This window comes from Thunnus thynnus, chromosome 22 (assembly GCF_963924715.1).
Source record: "Thunnus thynnus chromosome 22, fThuThy2.1, whole genome shotgun sequence".
Taxonomy (NCBI): Eukaryota; Metazoa; Chordata; class Actinopteri; order Scombriformes; family Scombridae; genus Thunnus; species Thunnus thynnus.
The window spans coordinates 209,056-232,965 of record NC_089538.1 but is presented as its reverse complement, the minus strand read 5'-3'; the positions used below and the strand labels follow the sequence as shown (position 1 = coordinate 232,965).

At 39.7% G+C, this 23,910-nt stretch overlaps 2 protein-coding genes, 1 long non-coding RNA gene and 2 other non-coding genes across 9 annotated transcripts in view; 1 reads left to right on the top strand and 4 right to left on the bottom strand.

Moving 5' to 3' along the window:
* Positions 1 to 1,208: 1,208 nt before the first annotated feature.
* On the bottom strand, positions 1,209 to 14,001 carry eif4a1a (eukaryotic translation initiation factor 4A1A). 2 transcript variants are annotated; one of them, XM_067580973.1, is made up of 11 exons: positions 13,888 to 14,001; positions 12,457 to 12,499; positions 11,973 to 12,105; positions 10,596 to 10,735; positions 6,245 to 6,413; positions 4,576 to 4,685; positions 4,164 to 4,307; positions 3,837 to 3,974; positions 3,363 to 3,452; positions 2,656 to 2,735; positions 1,209 to 2,199 (listed from the first exon to the last, which is right to left on the bottom strand). In XM_067580973.1, the coding sequence occupies exons 1-11, from the start codon at positions 13,908 to 13,910 to the stop codon at positions 2,055 to 2,057; spliced, it is 1,215 nt and encodes a 404-aa protein (XP_067437074.1). In that variant the 5' UTR covers positions 13,911 to 14,001; the 3' UTR covers positions 1,209 to 2,054. The 2 variants fall into 2 exon arrangements, with proteins under 2 accessions (XP_067437074.1, XP_067437073.1); XM_067580972.1 differs by lacking the exon at positions 13,888 to 14,001 and adding an exon at positions 12,810 to 12,865.
* On the bottom strand, positions 5,326 to 5,465 carry LOC137175286 (small nucleolar RNA SNORD10). Its single transcript, XR_010925614.1, has one exon. It is a non-coding gene; the product is annotated as a small nucleolar RNA SNORD10 (small nucleolar RNA).
* On the bottom strand, positions 9,259 to 9,398 carry LOC137175285 (small nucleolar RNA SNORD10). Its single transcript, XR_010925613.1, has one exon. It is a non-coding gene; the product is annotated as a small nucleolar RNA SNORD10 (small nucleolar RNA).
* Positions 14,002 to 14,809: 808 nt separating the features above from the next.
* On the top strand, positions 14,810 to 16,752 carry LOC137175233 (uncharacterized). Its single transcript, XR_010925587.1, has 2 exons — positions 14,810 to 15,414; positions 15,916 to 16,752. It is a non-coding gene; the product is annotated as an uncharacterized lncRNA (long non-coding RNA).
* Positions 16,753 to 21,783: 5,031 nt separating this feature from the next.
* Positions 21,784 to 23,910, bottom strand: part of senp3b (SUMO specific peptidase 3b) — a 33,963-nt gene continuing 31,836 nt past the window's right edge. For all 4 annotated transcript variants that reach the window (XM_067579120.1, XM_067579121.1, XM_067579118.1 and 1 more), the window contains one exon: positions 21,784 to 23,440. In XM_067579120.1, coding sequence (XP_067435221.1) covers positions 23,330 to 23,440 — 111 coding nt within the window. In that variant the 3' untranslated portion in view covers positions 21,784 to 23,329. The remainder of the gene's footprint in view (positions 23,441 to 23,910) is intronic.

Below are 23,910 nucleotides of genomic sequence, written 5' to 3'. Positions count from 1 at the left end.
GGATAGGGCAGGGAGATATTGGCTAGTTTGGGATTGGGCCAAAGTCTGCAGAAATACGGATTTACAGAAACTCTGCATAAAGGGCTCAAAAAGTCTGCGAGGGAACCCTCACGTACTTGACGATTTGACAGTGGGACAACCCTAAGCCCTCGCGGATCTCGCGGGAACGCGCCTCAAAGTCCGTTAGTGTGGACATTTGGATTGGGCCGAAGTGTGAGTTAAGTGTAGTGTGTTGGTATATTTTAGACTCAGGACACACATGCTTACTACCTGGTGCTGCATGAATGTGGACTGAAGTGCTCAAGACTGCAAGTGTGGGTATTTAGACGGATCCATAATTACTCCTTCACCTAGACGATGATACTGTGTGGGATAAGTAAAAATTTGAATTACTACACCTGCGATGGTAGTTGTTCGTCTGTCCACGCCGGCAGTTGGACCAAACTGCAGTGTTGCGGTTTCGGAAGAGCTCTGCCATCTGCAGGAGCCTATCGCCGCTCCCCTTGTAGGTTGTGTAAATCAATTTAATACACAGGATTTGGCCATAAAAACTTTCATGATACTCAACAATGCAGAGGCCAGATTACAGTTAAAGGAGCAACCTTTATTTTTTAAGACCATTAAAATAAATACTATACAGAATCCAATGTAGAAAACTTGATACACGGTTTCTGTCTCAAAAAGGTTAACAATTCCATAAATTCATTTTAAAAAATAGCACTGACCATACACCCCAAAACATGACTGTTCTCCTAAACCAGACACCACACCCCATGATGACAAGCATTTAAAGAGTCAGACAGAGAGATGAAGAGAGATTTGGGGGCAGGTGGTTGGGGAGGGGATATAACCTCTATATACGTAATTATCTGTAGTTTGGTCCTTTTATGTCAGACGCCCCCCTCCCCCAACATTTTGACGAGGTAGGTTACAAAAAGTTACCACCACCTTATCAAAAATCCAATATTTCATTTAAAAATAAAATCTAAAAGAATGTCAGAGATGAAGATCCAACCAGGTCGTCGGGGTCGAGAGGCAAAGTTTCTTTAGAACTCACCGTTGTTTGCCTCCAAACGTCTGCGGCCACCAGTCAGTCTTCAACTGAATGCTAATGAGCAACTGATGGTACAAGTCAAGCAGTATGTACAATAGCATTAAAAAAAAAAAAAGAAACAGAAGGATCAAAATGGTAAACAACTCATTCATGATGGATTTTACTATACAGGTCTTTTTATTGAATATGCCCTGTGTACTCTAACCCCCAAAATCTGTTCTTAACATGATCATGGATGTGTGTTATAGGCTGTGTAAGTACACTGAAAATTGTTTTAACACTGGTTGGTCAAATGCAGCACTTCCTATTTCATTTAGATCATTGTTGACTTGAGTCCAAAACTGCGGTCTTAAGTACTCACATCTATCAGTCACCAGAACTGCAGCAGCTGGTGACATTGCACAGGTGCAAATCACACCCACATTTCACAAAAGCCTCAGTCATCTATGTGTTTGCATCGTTCATGTTACTCATTGAGCCAAGTTATTGATTTAATGTTAAGCATTTGCCAACAGATCAAGCCAGTGCTAGTATCTTTTTTTGCCCCCCCCCCCCTTCCATTATCAACTTTAATGGCTTTTAAATGTGCTTTTGGAAACAAGGTTATGTTTTGCACTCGTGGGAACCAGTTAAAAACTTATTTTATGGTTAAGTCCTTAGTTTGCAAAACATCGATGTGGAAATATCCAAATGAATGCTTCAAATTTTGAAGGCAAGGGATTAGCTGCAGGAGGAATTTAGGTGCCGATATGAAGTAATGAGACTATGGCGAGCAAATAAAGCAGATCAGCAATTCATTCTTCCAATCGAGACGACCAAAAAACTATTTCAGAGGTTAGGAAGGAATGATGGCTGCAGTCTTCCTTTCCTTACAATGTAGAGGGTTAAGTCAGGGTGGAATTTAGCCAAAGGAAGTTCTTAAAATTCAGATCACATAAGAAACAAGGTTTGACTTCTAAAATGTGGGGGGCGGGGGTGGACGAAGGGCGTGTGGATTCTTCTAGATAAGATCGGCCACATTCATGGGCATCTCCTCGATCGTGGTGTTGTAGAACGTCTCAATGTCCCTCAGGGTTCGCTTGTCATCCTCAGTCACCATGTTGATGGCTACTCCCTTTCGGCCAAAACGACCACCCCGACCAATCCTGACAGGACAAAGAATTCAGTTTCACTGGGCAAAGAACATTTAGTGGCTCCAAACAGCAGCAAGAGTAATTGGGAAAACTCGTGTTCAGGTGTCATACAGGATGGGAGATAAAGATGTGAAAGCTTCTTATATTTCCTGTCAAACAACTGAGGACAGGTGTATGTGTACATGTCAACATCAAAATTGTAATAATGACATCAACAATGTTTACAAACTTGCATGAACACTAGCATGAAAAACTATTTGAAATGACAGGAATAGGTATTTGAGTAGTTAAGTGGAAGCAGTGTTGCATCTGACAAACCAAACACTGAATTTCAGTCACTGTATTTGATGGATTAGTTTGTCATCCAAGTGCTACAGTGTTTTCTTTTAAAAATAATTCCATACAACAGTTTTATTGCTCAAAATAATTTGTAACTTGATTCTTGGCACTCCTCAGTTGTGTTTTTACCTGTGGATGTAGTTTTCCCTGTTGGTCGGCAGGTCGTAGTTGATGACTAGGGACACCTGCTGGACATCAATACCTCTGGCCTGAGGAGGGGATCCCAGCAGCCATTAGTTACACAGCATTAAGTAATTTGACTAATCTCAGTCACCATTTCAGTTCAGTGCACTAGAGCTCAGAAGTAAAGCAATTAAAGATGCAACAGTCCATACACTCCGATAGTATTGTTTGTTGGTCAACATGGGCAAAAGTGATTGTGAACTAATAGACTCAGTGTCTATAGAAATGTGTACATCTTCTTTAAACCTTTTTATAGTAGACTACATGTAGGGGATTTCTGCAAAAGATACGTGCAAAAATATCATCCAGTCAACAGTAAGCCCCCTCTAAAATGTTAATAAAATCATAACATGAAAGGACTAGACTAAGTGTAATCTGCCATTTAGTTGTGAGTCAAGACTTACACCCAGCCACAGTGGAGGGCAGATAAATTTCTCTACCAAGGAACTTTCAGTCCTTCACCAACACTACAGATGGGAGGAGAGGGAACCTTGGACACAGCTGAATCTATAGATGTACATATAAATACTGTACATGATGTGCCTGTGACACTGTCAGCAGCTCGTATGTTCCAGCATACTCATTAGTCCGCACTCTGTTGATCATCTTGGATCTAGCCAAAAGTTGGTGTAAAAAGCAGTTCCTGTACATACCAGCAGATCAGTGGTGATGAGAACTCGACTGGAGCCAGAGCGGAACTCCCTCATGATCAAGTCTCTCTCCTTCTGGTCCATGTCACCATGCTGAAATATAAAGCAGGACTTAAGTGAAGATAACAGACTGATTTGACTGTTTAGAAGTCAGCGCTACCATGAATCAAATTTGTGCTCACAAGAACAGAGCTGAGTGAGATACTTTGGTTATCCCTGCCAGATTAGGACCCTGTGCCATGGGAAAAAAACAAAAAAAAAAAACCCCACTAAGAAGACAAAGGATTAATTTACTCACGTTGTACTTGCCACAAGTACAACGCAAGTTAATCCCTGAAATCTTTGCTAAAACAAAACCCATTATTACAGTTTGTAATTGTTATCCTACTAGTCCACATTGTCTGAGCTGACTTTACTGTACATCCTTCCACTAGTGCAACGCCTTAGTCAGGTATGACAGTGAGTAAAGGATCTTACCAGAGCAGAGACAGTGAAGTCTCTGCCTTGCATCTTCTCAGTGAGCCAGTCCACTTTCCTCCTCGTGTTAATGAAGATGACAGCTTGTGTGATAGTCAGGGTTTCATACAGGTCACACAGCGTGTCCAGCTTCCACTCCTAAGGGAAAATCACCAGGTCAGACACAGCCAGCTCAAGAAAGTTATTATCTGTACACTGCATGTCCTTGCCCTCTACTTTTTCCCCACAAGTAGCTAATTTACATTGATCATCCTGTATTCAAACTTGTAAAAATTCATCCTCTTGTCTAGTTTGCTGAATCCACTACACTGGAAAATGTTTCTCCACCTCTTTCTCCACATTGATGTAGAACTGGCGAATGCCCTCAAGGGTCAGTTCCTCCTTCTTCACCAGGATTCGGATAGGTTCACGCATGAACTTCTTCGTGACCTCCAAAACATCAGCTGGCATTGTGGCTGAGAGTAGGACAACCTAAAACAGACAAGGGCTGGTTAAAATCTGATCACTCATTTTCAGTTCTTGCATCCCTACATTCATGAGGCATTTTCAAATCACTTAGTGTTGTTAGCTTGATGTTTGCAGCTCATTTGAAATACAAATAAAGCTGCCCCCCGTATACATCCCGTTACAGACAGCACAAAGTGAACCATCTGAAGCTAATTAAAAGTCAGTTTCAAAATCTGTTGAGGTTCCCGTGCTGTCAGAAGGCCCCAAACTGGTGCAGTGAATCAACTCCTACCTGTGTGCTGCTTAACAGTTTCTGGAAGATCTCGTAGATCTGGTCCTTGAACCCCCGACTAAGCATCTCGTCAGCCTCGTCCAGCACAAACATTTTGATGTACTTAGAAGCTGCAAAAAAACAAAAACAAAAAAAACGTGTTTGTTTTATGTACCCATACTTGTGTTATTTTAAAAAGGCTGGATATGAGAATACAAGGGATGCTAACCAATTAATTGCCATCATCAAAAAAAAAAAATACATTCTGAGTAACAGTGTTCTGCAATTTGTTTTGTGATGTAGTTCCAGTTTGCATCACTGGTGGTGACACTTCAGTTAAGAGGTGAGGGTGTGCTGCCTTGCACTGTTCACCGTGCCAGTCTCCAGAGCTGATTAAAGAAAGATTTAGGTCTTTATGAAAACAATGTAGAAGCCTGCAGCTTGGATATGGTATGAATCAAAGTGCTACACATTAAATCACACTGGAAATTTCAAGCAAGTGGTTGCTGTAGCTCAGGAGGTAGAGCAGGCTGTCCACTAATCGGAAGATCGGCAGTTCGACCATGCATGGTAGCTTGCCGCCATTGGTGTGTGTGTGTGAGAGAATGGGTGAATGTGACTTGCAGTTTAAGAGTGCTTTGAGTGGTGGGAAGATTAGAAAAGGCATCATATAAGTGAAAAGCAAATGGTAAATGGACTGCAAATTAGCTACACAGCTCATGCTAATGTCAAAACTAGCAAATGACACCCTTTCAGAGGTGTGATGGTGCTGTATTCAGAAGTAGTGATGTATGATCATGCCTCTGCATCCCTGCTGTCCTGAGGACTCCAGCCAGCAGAACGCCAACCAGAGCAACAAAAACACCAGGGTTTACAGAGTCAGCTGACACGCATGGGTTTCATCATTATACAGCAGTTCTTTCTGAATGTTTGTAGCTCACAATCTGAAGTGCACCAAGCTGGAAGGCTGGATATCATGTTCAGTTGAGTAAAATTGCAGCAAGCAACTGCCTAAATTTGGACAAAATCCTCTAGAGATATGCAATTCTATATTGCAACTTTAATTTATATTGTGACAGTCAATATTGTGGAAATTCAATTATAGAGAATTGGAATTATAATAACCTAATTTGTATACACTAATCATTTCTGCTCTCAAATATTTGTTTTGCATGACACACCTGCTTTCAGGCTGTCTCTTACTCCCATGCCAGCCAAACAAATCTCACACCAAATAAGACGTGTTCTGTTTGTTGCCCACAACCACCTGTATGTAGGACTCTATTAGGGACAGAATCCAAACAAACAGTTGCAGGCAACAAATAGATCAGTACTGACGTTTTTCCAAAACATCAGAATTAGCCGACATGTGAACACAACATACATGGTGTTGTGTTTTTGCAATTAGAAAAATCTGTATGCCCTGCAACAAAGTAAAACACACCCCACCCAGTGGTATTTACACTGGGTGGGGGGGGCCTGACGTTTGTCGAGTGTGCAGAGGCAAACTATAACCTTGATACAGGTACTGTGCATTTTTCAGTAAGAAGTGACAGTGATTTTAAATCTGAAGCAGGAATTGTTAAAAATTGTGCAAGTTATTATTCCCCTAAACCCTCCATATTCAATTGAGAAACTTTCAGTAACATAAAGCAACTCAGATTTGTCACAATTCTGCAGGATGACTTACAGAGGTTTTTGCGAGTTAACATGTCAAAGACACGGCCGGGGGTTCCCACCACAATGTGAGGGGCTTCAGCCTGCAGCTTCTGGACTTCACTGCGGATGCTGGTCCCTCCAATACAGGCATAGCAACTGGCTCCCATGTAGTCACCCAGGGCCAGTATCACCTTCTGGATCTGGAGAAGAAAAAAAAAAGGCAAAGAAACAATATCACTTGTTGATTCATGTGTTAGGCCATGAAAGCAGTAAACATTCATCAATGCATGTCATAGGTTGTTGGAATGCCGTTTAGCCAACTCACAAATTCAGAAACAACATTTACACAACTTTCTCTACTGTACAGCTGCTAGCTCAGACTGGCTTCCTACCGCAGTTTCTTGTAGCTTCTAGGAACGCTCATTTTGTTTTCCGTTTGAACACTGTATCCCTGTATGAGACACAGACGGCTGTTACTGTTAACAAGGACCAAAAAACCCACCACTGGCTCCTGCTCCCGTTTATGTTTAAAAAAAAACAACAAAAAAAAAACAACCCCTCTGTGCTGAAGCTAGCATGCAGACTGGAGCTGCTTTCATGAGACAGACAAATGAATCAGAGCTCAGAGGATCACATATGGCATTAACTGACATGTGCAGCATCAAACAACAATGGTCAGACTTAAGACAAAGTAAGAAGCTAAAAAAAGCTTTTCAGTGAAGCTTAAGTTTGTTAAACTGACATAATTTTAACTGTCCAGTTTATCTGCTACTGCTGCTTTACCTTATGGTAATGTAGCTTGATAGTTTGGATAGCTTGACTGCTGATATATTCCCACTGTGTGTTTGTCCACAATTACTGTAATTATCATAAAGCTTAAGTTCTGTTTCATGCTCACTCAGACTTTAAAGGACGGCTTTTTTACATCTTCAGAGTGAGTAAAGGAATCGGGAGAGAACAAACAGAAGCAAGGAAGAATCGCAGGATGTAACGTTAATGGTGTTGAAAGAACAACAAGGAGAAAGTAAAGAACTGATTCAAAAAGAAGGTGCAACTGATTCAAGATTTAAATAAACAGTTTAAGGATGAAAGAGAAACACAAAGGCAGCCCAGGTGTCAGGTGATGGAGAGACATGCACAAATTCAAAGCAGGAGGCAGAAAAACTGGCAAGGTCTGACTTACACCTGTATCTAGATGAATTACTGTTCTGTAAATATTTTTAAAAGCACAATCTGTTATCCAAATGTAAACTAAAGGGCATCCTAACAAGTCAAAGTACAAGATTAAACCCTGCTATAAAAGCACAGATCTTTGAACACAAGTACTAAAACTACAAAACAATTCTATTAACATGTTTTCTTCAGCTGTTAAAAACGTTAGCCTCAGTAACCATTGTAAACAGCACTATGAGATAGTTTCAGTTAATAGGAAACAAAATGCTGATTCATCATCCATCTGACTGATTCAATCTCTGATTGCAATCATACCAGGAATGAAAAACTTCACATAATGAGTGAAGCTGCAATAAGTGCGGTAAAACGATCCCTCCATTTGTTAGAAGCTCTGGTTTAAAACCAGAGTGGAAATGGAAGCCTGAAACCAAAGTTATTCTACTGACCAGGGCTGTTGCGGTGAAGGAATTTCCCCTGTAGTGGTTCAGGGTGGTACAACAGCGTGGTATCTGGTCTATGCGATATTAGCGCCTTTTGAGATCAATCAAGGTATGTTCGTCAGGTACTGATGCTCCATTAGGCTGACACATAATCAGACTAACACGGAAAACAACTTTAAATTTGTGGTGTGGCAGATCGTATGCAGGGTTTCCACCAGTGTATTGACCCCCCTGCTGGGCCTAAGCATTGGGGATTTAAAAAAGATAAAATTAAGATGTTTTCTAAAAACATGTTATACAAGTAGTGTAAGGAATGTGTACGCTCAGTGCGTAGGGAGTGTGCAATCGAGAGAGCAAGCGTGCGTACAGTGACAGTGAGGCTGCACCTACCAGAGAAACCCCGCCTACCATCCAAGAGCAGGCTGAGCAGGCAGAGAGCGAGTGAGTTTCTGCCGAAAACAAGCACCGAGACCGAGGAAGACATGAGAGCAGCTGCTCACCAATAGCTAGCATTATGTGTAATTACAACACAAAGCAGGACTCTGCTGCAGCAGACGGCTACAGAGCAGACACTTGCTATGATTGTAGCATCCGTCATCCGACTAAGTATTGATAACATGCTTTATTATTTTACAAATGAGTTTGTTTTTTGATGAACGTGGGAGCTGATATGCGAAATTAAATGGATTTTAGTTCTATAAAAACAAGCAAAACAACGGTGGGGGCATTTAGCGAGTAATCAGTATATGCTCAAACACAGTGTAATACTGGGAACACCTTTACACACGGCAACATGCTTTGCTCAGCACCAACCCCGTTAGCTCACCCCGAGCCTGGCTCTGTTATGGGGGCTGGGCGTCAGGTTAGCTGGCACTCAGTGTGCAGCGGGCAGGATCCTCTGGAGCCACCAGACTGGACGAGCTGCTGAACATTCAATACACACACATTTAAGTGTAAACCATGAAGGCCTAGCCTCAAAAAAAAAAAAAAAAAAAAAAACCCCATGAAAATTGGGTTAGGGCAGTTGCTTGTCACCCACCGTGGATGGCTTGTCTACAGCACAGTATTGCAATGTTGCAATTATTGCGATGGCCCTACTACTGTCCAAAAATTTTTTTTTTTTTTTTTTTTTACTTGTCACTTTATTGAAAAGTCAGGATCCTGTAGGAATGATGACTGAATTCCAGTGATCCAATTGGTCAGTGGTCAGGCTGTTGATAGATTTTGATCCAATCCTCCAAAATTCACTTACTCCAGAGCAGACAGCATGAAGTGGGAGACTTACATACATTGTATTGTGTGTAAAAATTGCTTTGTCTGCTCAAGATTAGCTTATTTCTGTCTGCTGTTCTCTAGCCTCAGCCCCCCCCCCCCCCCCCAGGCAAGTATCAAAACTAGCTAATGATTCCCTTTCAGAGGTGTGATGGGTGCTGTATTCAGAAGTAGTGATGTATGATCATGCCTCTGCATCCCTGCTGTCCTGAGGACTCCAGCCAGCAGAACGCCAACCAGAGCAACAAAAACACCAGGGTTTACAGAATCAGCTGACACGCATGGGTTTCATCATTATACAGCAGTTCTTTCTGATTGTCTGTAGCTGGCACCATAAGTTAGTATTACGTGTTCAGATGTTAGTCTGTTCCTGCTGCTGTGAAACATGCTGACCATCTGAAGTGCACCAAACTGGAAGGCTGGTTTGATTCATGGTGACAAACTTCACATTTTACAAGTTGGTCTTTCCACCTCCACACACACACACACACACACACACGTTTGGTCAAATACATTAAAGCAGTTTTGCCTAAGGCAAAAAAAAAAAGAAGAAAAAAAACGAACATATGCATTGGAATACTGCAGATACTTGATGGACAAAAGTCTGAGGTATACATCTTAATTTTGTAACTGCAGCCTACAGTGTCAAATTACTACATTTGAAATTTGTTGGGCTGAAACAGTGTTTTCGTCTGTACATAGAAGTCCAACAGATTGATCAGATCACTGGTTAAGCCTGAGGTGCAGCAAACACTAAAAACCAACTGGACCAGGGCACTGTTTCCCACAAGCATAATGAGTGAAGACAAGCTTACAAATGATTGTAGATTAGTGAGCAACTCCTACCCAGCCGTAGGAGGCCCAGGGCATCTTAGAAGCTCTGCATATTGCAGAAGGAACCAAAAACAGTTTAACTGTTTTGTTTCTGTTTCTCTTTTCATGAACACTGATATTTAAGTGAGATTTGAAGTAAAATTAGTGACAATGTTTAAATTACAAAGAAAAAAACAAATTAATCTATGGCCTTATCCATCCATCTTGTCTTTCTACTACTACTGTATTTGTATATGCATATCGTTACTGTTTTGTTACCTGCCTTGAGACTACGGATATAAATTAGCCTCCAACTCCGGCATCTTGTATTTTATACTTCTGTTCATTAATGTGCTCTGTACCTATCAAATAAAATAAATTAACTGATCATGTTCTATGAAAAATCCAGTTATGTGATTGGCTGTACCAACATGAGTTAAAGCAGGGAAGAGACTTGGCCTCTTACTTGCCATGTTTGTAACCATGATCTACAGAACTATAGAACTACTGAGAGTGTTACATGATAACCCAGCTCTAAAATTGATTACCAGCTACCTAAAGCATTAACCTGCTAGAACACTGAGTGCAATACTTATGTTTTTAAAATGTGTTTTGATTTAAAAAAAAAAAAAAAAAAAAAGAAAAAGAAAAGAAGAAATATGGTTTCCGTGCAAGAGAGTCTACCTGCTGAGCCAGCTCCCTGGTGGGGGCCAGAACCAGAGCCTGGGTGCCTTTCAACTCCACATCAATCTGCTGGAGGATGGAAATGGCAAAGGTGGCAGTCTTCCCAGTGCCAGACTGGGCCTGAGCAATCACATCATAACCTAAAGAACAAAACACAGAATAACTTACTGGAAATATTTTGTCAGAGAGATCAGTGTCTTGGTCTGATACCCGACTTGATCCAATTGCTAGGGTGGTGATGCTTCAGTGATTTCCTCAGATCAGAATATTTTTAAAACAAGTAGCTGACAGCACCAGTTGGCCCTGATAAGTTTTTTTTTTTTTTTTTTTTTTAAATGGCTAGTAGAATAAATTGTACCAGTAACAAAGTAGACACTGACAAGTATGTGCATACTAACTACAATAATTTTAAGGTATGACAGCAGATCACAATGAGTAAGGAGGTTTGGCAATGGATTTAATTAAAACAGCAGTGTAATTAAATTGTCAAGATTAAGTTACTAAAAGTAACAAGGATAGCTCATTCACTTCAAGTATTTGCTGTAAGTATCCGTGCATCTCAAGTTTTGGTTTGTGTGGATTTATTGTTTGGCCACATACAATAATATGAGCGCCCCATGAAATAAGTTACACCAATTGCAGGTGTGATGTTTTAATTTATCCAGTAGGAGGCAGTAATACACCTTAAAGCTGGTTTGCCAACCACAAACTCCATTTAAAGTCCCATTCAAACAGCTCAAAATTACTTTTTAACAAGTAATTTCCTTGTCAACACTTGCTGCTTATTTTCTCAGCCATAATGAGACTTACAGCTCAGGTGACATATTTCATTGCTACTTGCTTGATTGTTTTGTATGTTTGAAGGGGCCATTTTATAATCATTTGTCAAGATGCAACTGACTGGCACCCCCCCCTTCATTTAAAAAGGGTCAAACCCACTACAAAGTGACATGAAGATGTGATTTGATGGCACGGATTGCAAAATGGAGGGAGTAAATAGCAAGGGGAGAAGAGGCAGGCCAGAGGACACAACACAAAGTGTCCAAGCTGAAACAAAGCAGAAACTCTGTACAGTGTATGTAAAACCGAACTAGCCTACCACAATAGCACCATGTCAAATGCTTAATCATCTCAGCAGAAAGTATCCAGTCCACAGTGTGGACACTACACAAGGCATTAGCATCACAACGACGACTATTGGTAGAATACTTCACATAATATAAAATAATCAATGGCTGCAGCCCTATACACATGTACCCCACTGTTTTCAGTGAGGAAAACAGCTACAATGATTGAGTCTCTAGGCATGTGTAGAGGCATATGCACACACACAAAGAAAGCTGTCAGAGTGCTTTACTGAAGGTGCACCTTACTTACCCTTGATACAAGGGATAATGGCTCTCTGCTGTATAGCGGAAGGCTTCTCAAAACCATAGGCGTAAATTCCCCTGAGCAGAGCCTCGCGCAGGTTCATCTCATCAAAACTGTCCACGATCTGGTTCCAGTTGCTCTGTAGGAGGTGGGCCCAAATGAGGAGCAACATGGCAGAAGAAATTAAGACACTCATGGCATATTGCCTCACCACATTAGACTGGCTAAATGGCCTATTAATTTAAATACATTTTTATTTTTCCCTTAATATCAGTTCCATGGCTAGCACCAGTGTGTCAGCATCAAATTTGAGTCTGAGCTAAGCATTCATTTCTCTAAAGAAAGGTACTCTGCTATGTTTGAAGCGTTTCCACAAGCTTACAATAAACAATAAAGTATTCCATCCTCTACACAATAATAAAGAATTGATTGAAATTCACTATACTGTAAAGGTTTTCTATGTGAATTACTGCAGCAAGTTGGGACTCACCTCAATGATCCCATCTGGCTCCATGCCCTCTGGGCCATTGTCTCTGAGAATGACAAAACAAGGCATTGGTATTATTCCTTGGAGATTTCCTCCGCACCATTTGACACAGTTTAAAATTCATAGCCAAAAAAAATAATTCAAAAGCCATTTTGCGTCAACTTTTGCAGCTTTGCTTGGAGGGATATTCCTTTTCCAGCCCCTTTGTGTCTTCACTCTTCTTGTCAATATCTTTCTTATCAGACGCCTGCATTTTTTAATTAGCAATTTTCGATTTTATGCCACCTCCTAAACACGACGAACAGTAATTGTTGGCCTCCTCTATACACTTTAGAAAAATCAATTCGTCTTTTTACCCTGGTACTTCTAGGCAAACGCCTTTTCGGAAGTCCGCCATTTCTACATCTTAGATTCAAGATGGTCGTTTCTCCAGTCAGGGCTGAAACAATCTAAAGTGAGTCTGTGGAAATAGTGCCCACAACTAATCACATCGATTTAAGTCGAACAGTCTACAAAATGCTACTTATTTTTTTAGTCTAACTTATCAAATTAAGAATGGGGTTTAAGACGTTACTCCGATGCAAATGCGAGATAGTAAGAATAAAGAAAAAGCTTAGCTAGTTGAAGCCGCGGCCCGCTACAGTCACTGCCAACAGGCCTCGGTCGTCTTTATGCGGCCTTTTATCACACTTGTCAAGTCAGCGAAACCTATTAACTCCTTTATACCGACACTAACCAGGCGTTTGTTTCACGAAGGCAGGGTATGCTTTCACCTACGGCAATGTTAGGGGAAAAGCTTCCAGCAACAGCATTTAGCGGCCTACGCTACCGGCATTGTCCAAACCGCTGGTTAGCACCAGCACGACCATGTGCGCCCATCCTACAAATAGAACAAATACTTTTAAATATGCACCGCAAACTCCAAAGTCCACCCCCATCCACCGTAAGACAAGCCGGAAATGTTACATTTAAATATACTCAGATGTAATATTACACTACAAACGACAGAATCACTTGAAACAAATAGAATTTAGGAAGGCCTAGTCCAGGCTCATTCACGTGCTACCCAAGGCGCCGGTTGCCATCTACTTTGTTTCAGCTATGTTCAGGACCTACGGCGATCGGCATCGTTCCTATTTCCTACAAACACGTTTGTGTACTATAATTTCAGGAGGCAAAATACACGTTTATAACTTAAAATAACAAAACCTTACATCTGAGCTCAACGTAATGGTTTACAAAACCGGTAAGGTTTGTGTGAGACCGGGTATCGGTGGGCCTTCACGTTACTCGAGCACAGAAACACCAGGATGCTCCGCTCAATGTCTACATTGCCAGGAGTAATCAATAACCAAGACAAACATACCGACGTTAACTTGTAAATCCATTTTTTAACACAGAAAATGATCATATCAGCATTAATGTTCTCCTTACCTATTATCATATTCAGCCGACATTATTACAAAGAAAGAAACTGCGGCAGAAATGTCTTATATACGTTGACACACACAAAGAGGCTTTCTCATTGCAACAGAACGCCGTCATTTAGCTGTAATCCCGCCCAACGTTACTTGTGATTGGTCAATCTGTACGTCGTATAAAAGTAGGTGGACCGTAGCGTCTGTGGTAGTGCACGATTGCATCACTGTTAGCGTTTCAGAGGGGCGGAGTTTACACTTTAACATTAAGCTGACTGAAAGGTAACTGTGTTCATATCCTCCGGGCCACCCCGGGTATCATTTTAGGGCCCCCAATTTGTCAACGCAGACAAAAGCCTGGACATTAGGGAAAAAATTCCCCATGCCTCATTCTGAACCATATTTCCCTGTTCGTAGCAAATCAAAAAATGGAAAATTACAACAGTGACATATTTTATGTGTAGTAATCTTCACAACATGAGACTGTTTGGATGAGTCATAGTGTAGCAATCTTTACACAGGTCATGGGTTCCGTGCATGAACTATAATTCATTTGCAGTTGTTCACGTTGTATAATGTAAAATCCCATTTTGGGGAGTATTTTTTCATTGTCCTAAGACGTGCAATGCAATTCAGTGCGCTAAAGTGTACGCTTGTTCCATCATCCAAATTAGTACAATGAGAATTGAAACAGGAAGTCGAGAGCCGGAAACAGGGACAACTCGCCTTCAAAGTAAAAGTTGCGCGTTTTGAAGCGTGTCGGCTGCAGCGGTCCATCTAAGTAGAGCTCTACTAAATAAATACATAAATAAATAAATAAGCAAAAAGCTTAAATGGCATAATTCCTAACTTCTTTTATACACTTTGGAGATGAAACTATGTCAAAGGAAAAAAGAGGCGGCGGGACCAACCCAGGAATTTTCAAAGTAAACGCACCGAGACGCACTTGAGCCGCTGCAGTCATTTAACGTTAAGTGCAACTTTATGTGTTTGTGGTCTTGTTGTGTGCATGACTTTAGGGAGTTAACCGTCTCTAAACATGGTTTAAACTATTTACCTGCCCACCAGTGTAGTTAACTGTTAGCTTCAGAAGATAACCAACGCTACCAATGTTAATTGTTTTGTAGGTAAACTAGCTAGTAGCTAGTAATAAGCTAGTAAACTAACTAGCTAGCAAACTGTTGTATGCTAACGTTACTCCTTTATTATTATCAGCTGTTTTGTACTTAATATGGATATTTGCTGTGTGAAATGTTTACATTCATGGTAGAAGTGAGTCAACTGGACCCTCTGCAGTCAGATATGTAAAGATTATGGCTGTTTTGAAATGCATTTTAGATTTATTAAGCTCACAAATGTGTACATTACCAGCGATGTGTTTGTGCATGCAGACTACAAAGTAAAGAAATGTTGTAAATAATATAATACATGCCATGTGCCCCTATTTGACAGCTGTGTGACCTCCACCGGTAGTCTGATGCATAAACTCAACCTATGACTACAACAGGATAACCTGGAAACAGCGCGGGGAAACACGCAGCTGGTAAGTAGAGAGCAGAGTCCACCGTTTAGACAGTGACACATTTAGGTCGTTTTGGCTCTGGCATATTTGATTTGAAATTAAACAATGACTCAAAAGGCATTGTCATTTATCTGACCTCAGTCCAGCTGAGCAGGTGTGTCACTTATCAAAAATCAGACCAAAAGCAAAAGTCCAGGTTGTAGTTCAGATCTGGCATAGAATCACCAGGGGAGATAGAGTCCTCTGGGATCACAGACTTCAGATAATGACTGAAAACAGTTTGACACCAAATATTATATATTATGACTAAAGTTTGTTTTAATTGGTCAAATGATCCCTGGTCCACTAAAGTTGGAGAGCTTTAGTTAAAAGTAAAAATTAAAGCTACAATTCCTACACTGTTCATCTGTGGATGTAAAAACCATCAAAGTAAAGACAAAATATGTCTCATAGTTATTTATTTTCTTAATGCAGTCTTTATTTAAGACATCTATTTTAAACTTAACAAAACATTTTCTTTAGTTACAGAGTTTCCAGAGGACCAGAGTAGAGAGCTTGTGAGACACCAGGGAAGACAGCTGTGGATGGTGTGTCATTCACCTCGGATTTTTGCTGGGGCTTCACGTCTGCTTTCCGAGTCTCTAACTGTACCTACCGAGACTGGCTTTCACAGCAAAACATATACTCACAAAGCACTTTATTAGGAACACCTGTGCAATCTAATGCAATCCTGTAGACCACCTCTGCCATAAATTCTACTTCTACGAAGCACTGTATTTTAAATTACTGGATTATTGCCAGAGATGGTTAGTCATTGTACAGTTTATGTACAAATTAATTCTTCATCTTGTCTGTTCATATGACCTCTGTCTTCTTCAAAATAAATAAAAGGTATACTCTCACTTTGTTGTTGAAATTTTCATAATTTTTGTCCAGCTAACAGGCTTCAGTGGCTCATTTAACAGTCACTACTTTAGTGTTTTGTGACTTCAACATCCTATAGATAGTGAGAAAGGGAATGTGATATAGTTTTATGAAATTTGAGGAATTTAAAAAAGTGAATATAATCTGCACGCTTTGATTGGATGTAAGGCTTAATGTTGTTTCTAAAACTGCTTTGTTTTGCATAATCCTGAATCAGTATGTCACTAAGTGTGAATACTTGCTGCATTCTTGCAGGGTTAATCATTCAGGTGAAAGATGTATTTATTGATAATGTCAGATGGCCTCCACATATGAAGTCAACCTGTTTCCACTAATCTCAGGCATGAAAGCAGATTTTCAATGCTGGAGTAGTTTCACACTATCTCTGACTGGCAGGCTTCAATGTGTGAAAATAAATGTTTTCCCCAAATTTTTTTTACGTTTCACTGTCATTTTTATTCCAAAATCATTTTTCAGAGTATACAGTAGTCAGTATCTTTTATTTGGGTTGGTAAAGTTCCACGTGTAACTACATCTGTGACCAAGATGCGTTGGTGGACTGATTTTACCCAATTTTATATGCTACTATTGGTCCACCAATATTTAAAAAAAAATATTTTGGAATCCTGCTCATGCCACTCCTCACCACACCCTGCTCTGGTGTGTTCCTCCCTTTTTCTGTCTCCCTCTGTACATTCTTCCAATGTGGCCTCAGTTTTGCCGCCACTTTAAGTTTCGTTCAGTTTCTACTCTGGGGGCTTTAAGTAGCAATCATTTGTTCATTCCCTCCTAATTACACTCAATGGTCAATGGGCCAGATCATTAACACATTCAAAGATCTTTATGATGATGACATTTTGTAGCATTACCCAATTATGTTCTAAATACAGCCTACCCAGCTCCAATCTCTTAAATTACTTTCAGATTTGGCATTTTGTACAATATCATTTTGTTTCCTTCCCACATTGTCCTCCTGAATAAGTTTGGGAGGAAGTTCTAAATTTGTCCCATACTAGTTGGTAATGATTGGTCTCCAATATTTATTGTAGTATCATGCCATACAATAACTAATATCCAATAAGGGAGCATGCCGGCCAGTGAAAGACGTCCGTGTAGGCTGGTCTTGTGTTTCCTTGCTCATAGCTCCTCAGAGATCCCTCCTCGCTCCTCACTCCTCTGAGCATGAATAAAAGACTTGGGACAGCCTTCAAAATGGCGAACCAGAACAACTTCTTCAAGCAAGGAGTGAGGAAATATCAAATAAGAGACTTGGGATGTACCCAGAGAGACAGACAGGGGAACACAAGGTAACATTAGGGTAACTAGAGGCACGGCTAAAGCCATGACACACTTGTATGCTTTTGTTTGGGTACTGACTTCTTCTCTCTGTTTTAATACTTGTTTTATTTATTTATTTTGTAGGATTGTCATGCAGGTGGTGTCAGGGGGAGGGGGGTGTTCCTGTTGTATGTGAGTAAGGGAAATTAGGTCCATTAAAGTTGCTTTTAGGGTGATGGTGGGAAGCCAGACTGTTTCTGAGGAGGTTTTACACACAGTGCTAGTTGAGATAGAAGGAATCCTTAATTCCAAACCAATAGGATATGCATCTTCTGACATAACAGGTCCTGACCCTATTACCCAAAGTCTCCATCTTAGTGAACAACCAACTTGCTTGGACAGAGGCAATGGAGGAACAGTCAAGTACTAGCTGATCGGCTTTGGTCCTCCTTCGTGAAAAAATCTTCCCAACATGGAATAAATGGCAAAAGGACAGTCAGAATGTGGAGAAACAGTACTCCTATTAATGGACCCACCTGGAGGACTATGGCCTGTAGGAAAGGTGTCATGTATTGCACCCAGTCACAATAGAGGGACACGCACTGTGGAAGTCACATCTAGAGGGAAAAAGTATATTAGACCTGTGGACCAAGTAGTCATTCTTTTACTAACTCACTGCAAAGACTGCCACTCCTGATTAGACACCGACAAAGTTATAAAATGCATAAGGCCTGTGAGTCCCTTTTCCCTCCAAACCATTGTACTATATGTGCAGAACAAAGACAGAACCTCCATAAGTTTAAACATGACTGTTTCACCCTCATAATATTCTATTTGGTTGATATTTCATGGATTTGTTTGAATGTTCAACTAATTGTTTGTATTGCATTATATTAGATTCCTGTGTTTAATAAGGCCTGTAGATTACTGAAATGCCAGAGATTGTGGATGCATTAATGCAAGTGAAAATGATTTAATAGTTTACTTAATGTATTTAGTTCTTTGTTTACTGCTAATTATCAGATGTGTAATATTTTCTCTGCAATATTTATGTTTTAATCTATCCATCCACTTATCCATTCTTGACTGCAATTATGATGGAATGGCTCTCTTGCATGCTGTGTTTAAATGTGCACCCCACATCAGATGTCCTGTGAGCCAACCTCATCACTACCACTTTAGTTTTTTCAGTCATGCTATAAATAGGCCTACTCTGCACTGTTTGAATTACTGGTACTGTAATTCAAACTATATGTACATTTGTATAGTTGCTAAATTTATTGCAAAATAGAAATTAAGGAGCCTTTACTGCATAATTTGGATTTGTTGACGCATCTCAGGAAAAACCTAATACCCCTGCAAAATCAGCAGCACATAGTGTTTCATCCGTTTGCCTACTCTGGTAAAGAAAAAAACGAAGTAAATGGTTAAAACAATATATGGTTAGAAAGGAAAGATGTTGTACTTAACTTTTACACCGTTAAGTTAATTGCAAAAATTCACAATAATTCTTATTAGTAGTTTGTAATGGCAAAATTGTGTTGTTATAATGAGAAATATTTTTTCTTGTTATAAAGAGATATTGAGCAAATGTTTTTAATCTCATGGTAGCAGCACTATGCTGTTGTATGCTGCTGTATATTGCTTCCACCATGACAAAAAATTGCTCAGTTTCTTGTTACCTCATTAAAACAAGAAAGTTTTCTCAAAAATTGTCTCATTATACTGAGATACTGAGCAATTTTGTTTTTTCTCGTGGCAGTAATTGGCTGATGTAATTTAATAATAATAGGCCAACTTAGTTCATTACTTCCACAGTATAAATATAAAAAGGTCCACAACCTAGACTATTCCTTGAGCTCAATAATGTTTTTATTTGACAATCAAGTTTTTCTTTATTGGTTTATTTCTTCATCTTTACTATTTGTACTCTTAAGAGAAAGGTGTTTCTTTCACAGCTCCAATATGGCCTCCTCTGGTGTTGCAAAGTTCATTTTATCGTCACTCTCTTGAACTTGCAGGACTGCCGTACTACTAAGCTTGGTTTTAATATCCAGTTTGTGAAACTGTTGTCTCAGAGGCCAGAATGCCGTCTCGCTTTTTGGAGCCAAAAGCAAGAACGGACATTTACAATAGGCTACTGTAAGATTTGACGGTAAAATGCTGTATTTTCTTTTTCACCGTCACAGTAATGGAAGGACAGAAGCCACATGTAACAATCAACATTGTATAATCATTGCTCATCCTCCTTTGTGGACTCTAACCATAATGTCAGTAAATAGAATAACATTTGTGCATCTGGTTATCCAAATAGTGACTGCATGTAATTTTTGCTGATATTAAACTGGTAGGCTATAATCCAAGCAAGCTCCTGGCAGGCACAAGAGAGCAGTTTCAGGTAGTGTCTAGTTTTAAGTTTATTTTCGGGTGAATGTTTTCTCTGTACTTAAGTTGGTGAATGCTTACATTAACCGGCCTGATCTATGCCTACACCTTATTTATCCCACTTGCAGTTCATCATTAATAACGAGCCTACTATTTAAAACACGTAACAACTGAAGTTGATTAAAATAAGTAACCAAGTTGGAAGATAAGTTGGCTGCTGAGCCCCAAAAGACCGAGTCGTTATATAGCATCACAAGGTTATTTGGTTATCTTAGCTCAACCCAGGTGCATTTCTAAGCCGTAGCTAGGTTTCTGCAAAGATATTGTAGTTTGTTGCCAAGCTGTACTAAAACCTGGGACATAATAGGTGATTTCTATGCAATATTTTGTACTCGCTCACACAAGTGTTAAGGTACTTCATTGTAATTAACTCCGAGAGGGGAACAGAGGCCAGCCAGGTAAAAGTAGTGTCTAAGTAGTAGTAATGCCTAAGAAGCAAGCTCAAAGTGAATCCTCCTCACCATTCTTTTGAAGAACTTGATGTCACTCCATAAGTGGTATGTGGTACTGGTAAGTTAGGTGTCCTTCTAAAATGTTTCTCTCACCCATCCAATTGATTCATTTCTTTCGCTCTCACTTTGTGCTTGATTTTCATTTTCACTCTTGTTTCTTTCTAACTCAGTGAACTGTCAGCCCTGTCACAGGGCGTGAACCTCAAGAATTAAGTGTTCAAACCAAAAGTATGTCATATTTGAATACTTTTAAATTACTGTTCAGTTCCATAAAGCTGCCACTTCTCCCATCCTCTTTTATGCTATATAGTAAATGTTATGTGTTTTAAAATGTAAAACTGAGCTGATCTAATTACTTATTCTCATTAGATCTCACTACTGGACCATTAACATTGAAGACACATTAAGGTTATTTACAGTATATGTCTGCAATTTACATTTGTTTTTATTATACAAATAAGAAGAAAACTTTTCAGTTTACTGTTACATTCACAGTTAGAAACTAAATGTAGATTACAATAGCAACACTAAAATACACTGTGAAAAAGTAATTAACTGTTGAAGTACATTAGTGACACTGTACAGTATAATACTGGCAACCGCAGCTGCCGGTAATTTACTATAATTTCACAGAGAAATTTGTTAGTGTATAGCTGTGTCAAATGTCTGGGATGATGCTGTTCTTAGGGATTTTGCTCATTTGTCCTTGTTCCTTAAAAGCTTTAAGAATCAATATTTTCTTAAGGTTATGCAGTTTAAATATAATGGTGCAGGGGAAACACAGTCTAATTAAAAGGGTGAAGGCCGTGCTCACTCTCAAAGTGGTATTCCTTCAGATTTACTTTCCACTTTTTATTTTCAAGAATTTAACCAGGAAGGCAACCATCCCCATTTTATCTCCCTGCAAAGATAACAATGCACATGTTATAAGCCCATCATGTTTTTGATGTAAAATGTTAATTTGTATTGTAGTTATTTATCAGGGCAGTGTACAATTTTAACATAAATGATGCACTGTACCAGATTTAGCTTCAAGAAGCTATAGCTGTTAGATAAATGTAGGGGAGTAAAAAATACAATATTTCCCTCTCAATGTAGTGGAGTAGAAGCATAATGTTGCATGAAATGGAAATAGTCATGTTAAGTACAAGTCTGTCAAATGTGAACTTTGTACAGTATTTGAATAAATGTACTTATTTACATTCCACCACCGGACCCAGGATTACATGTGGATTGTGTCATTATACAAAGCTGATATCCATGCAGTAGCATTAATAAAAAGCACAACCACTTGTTTGCCACGTATTTTTATTTTTAGCAACCATAATGCATTGTAGAAGATATATAAAACTGTCAACTCTGTTGCATCAACTCCTGTTTGAAAAAAAAAAAAAAAAAAACTAGAAAAAAAACAACATACACACACACAGCTCTCAACAAAGTTGTCTTTTGTTATAAAAAGAAGAGTAGAGGAGGGTACTGTAACTCTACTGTTGGACACACTGGATCTGTTGTGTAGCTGTCATGGTCCTCACCAAAATGGATCTCAAGCTTTTAAAGAAATACTAACCAGAGGATCTTTTTTGTACTTACTCCAAAAATAACAAATTAGTAGTCCTCCTTTTAAAACAGTTTGTTTAAAGCAATAAGCATAGCAACACATTTACTGACAGAGATAAACACTCAGGAAAAGATAAATGCAATGTAAAGATACCCTCTCTTTGGGCCAATTTGTCATTCTGGCTTGTATTTGGGTGGCGATCCACAGAGGCTGATCCAGTCTCAATTTGAAGATGTTCCATTTCTAAAAGTGGGAAAGTGGAGGCAGAGGACGTTTACAGCCTGGGGGTAAATATGTGGTGTGTTCCACAGATGTTGTGTATAAGCTGATTTCCCTCAAAGAAAAAACTCATTATTATGGCTATTCACATCAGAACCCAAAGCTGGAATGGTCAACATGGCAGCATCATCTGTGCATTGTAAGTTCCATTTTCAGCATCACCTTAAATCTATCTAAACATCTTTGAGGAAATTGTTAAATAGTACATATCTGAAATGTCACGTCGCACTACATGGCAAATACGTGCTGACTAGATAGATAGCATTGTCAACATAAAACTGGATTTAGTGTGGGGGAGTGTATTTTATGTTGGGTGATCAATGTTTTTCCTTGTTTTGATGTCGGCCGAGAGTTTCAAACTTTTGACATATAAAATGGAGCACAACATATTGTGTTGACTGGATGGATGGATGGAAGGCATGAAAATCCACTGGTACTACTTAATTAAAAGCTTACACAGACTGGTTCAAATTATTCTGCCATCCACCGCTGCTACCTCATACACTCACTGTTCAGCCATCTGACAGGAAAGTAGTAGTCAAGGTTGGACTAACTGTGGTCCAACCTTAAATCTGGACTGGATTCTTTAGATATCTACATGATCATCTTCATGCTCCCATTCAGACTGAAAAATGCAAGTGGACTATGAAAGGATGGAAGATTAGTACATTCCCAAAACGGAAGCTATTCTTGGCCTCTGTCAACCACAAAGGAATAACCATGACATGGAAATTAAATCAGAGTTGGCAAAGGGTGAAGAGAGGGAAGCAAAGGGAAACAAAGTGAAACAGTGACATCACCTACAGGGGAACACCAGTAGAAGAAGTAATTTCTCTGGATATTGGCAGAGAAAAATATAAGTTTTTTGGAAAGTTCCTCTTTTCTAGTCAATCATTTGCTCCCCTTGTTCTCTTCTTGTTATATCTTTGTCCCTCCATCTTGATAGAGTCAGGGGTGGGAGCAGGTGTAGATGGTGGGATGGGGTCGGGATGGTGGGTCACAGGGTGAGCTTGCAGTGACACAGTTCTTTGTACATTTGCCTCCTCAGCCGGGGCATATCCTGCTGGCCAAAGTTGAATGGCTGCCCTAATGCCAGACACTTGCAGTACTGCAGGATAGTATGGTGAAAATGAGAAAAGTTATTGACCTGCAGGGACAACAGATTCACGACAAAACTTTTGTAATAGTACATTTACTCTGGATGCAACATAAGTCAGTGGCTGTGTGTTCCTACTGAGATGGGCAACCAGCTTCATAGATGCTCTGGCTGACAATTTTAATGCAAGGCAGCCATTTATCACTGGAGTAGGGTTGGCCAATATAAACGACAAACACTGAGCATAGTTGAAAAATTAGAAACTTTGATATACTGTAGATAAGTTACAACTGCTTGACAACATAGTAATGACCACTCTCAAATAAATTATGCTATTTCTGACTAAACATATGGCAGCCCTTTGCGAACAGCATACTTACCCAAATAGGCACATCAGGGTTCATTAAGTTAGCTAAACACACCATATGCGCTTACAGTCTCAAACATCTGCAATTAAACCAATCCCCTGGTACATATAGCAA

Bases quoted from the DNA above. Each gene is read 5' to 3' on its own strand.
- eif4a1a (XM_067580972.1), bottom strand. From the start codon at position 12,850: ATGGCGGACTTCCGAAAAGGCGTTTGCCTAGAAGTACCAGG. The intron at 12,106-12,456 runs GTGAGTCCCAAC...CACCTCCTACAG, and splicing joins AGCCAGATGGGATCATTGAG to AGCAACTGGAACCAGATCGT. The intron at 2,736-3,362 runs GTATGTACAGGA...TCCCCTCCTCAG, and splicing joins TCATCACCACTGATCTGCTG to GCCAGAGGTATTGATGTCCA.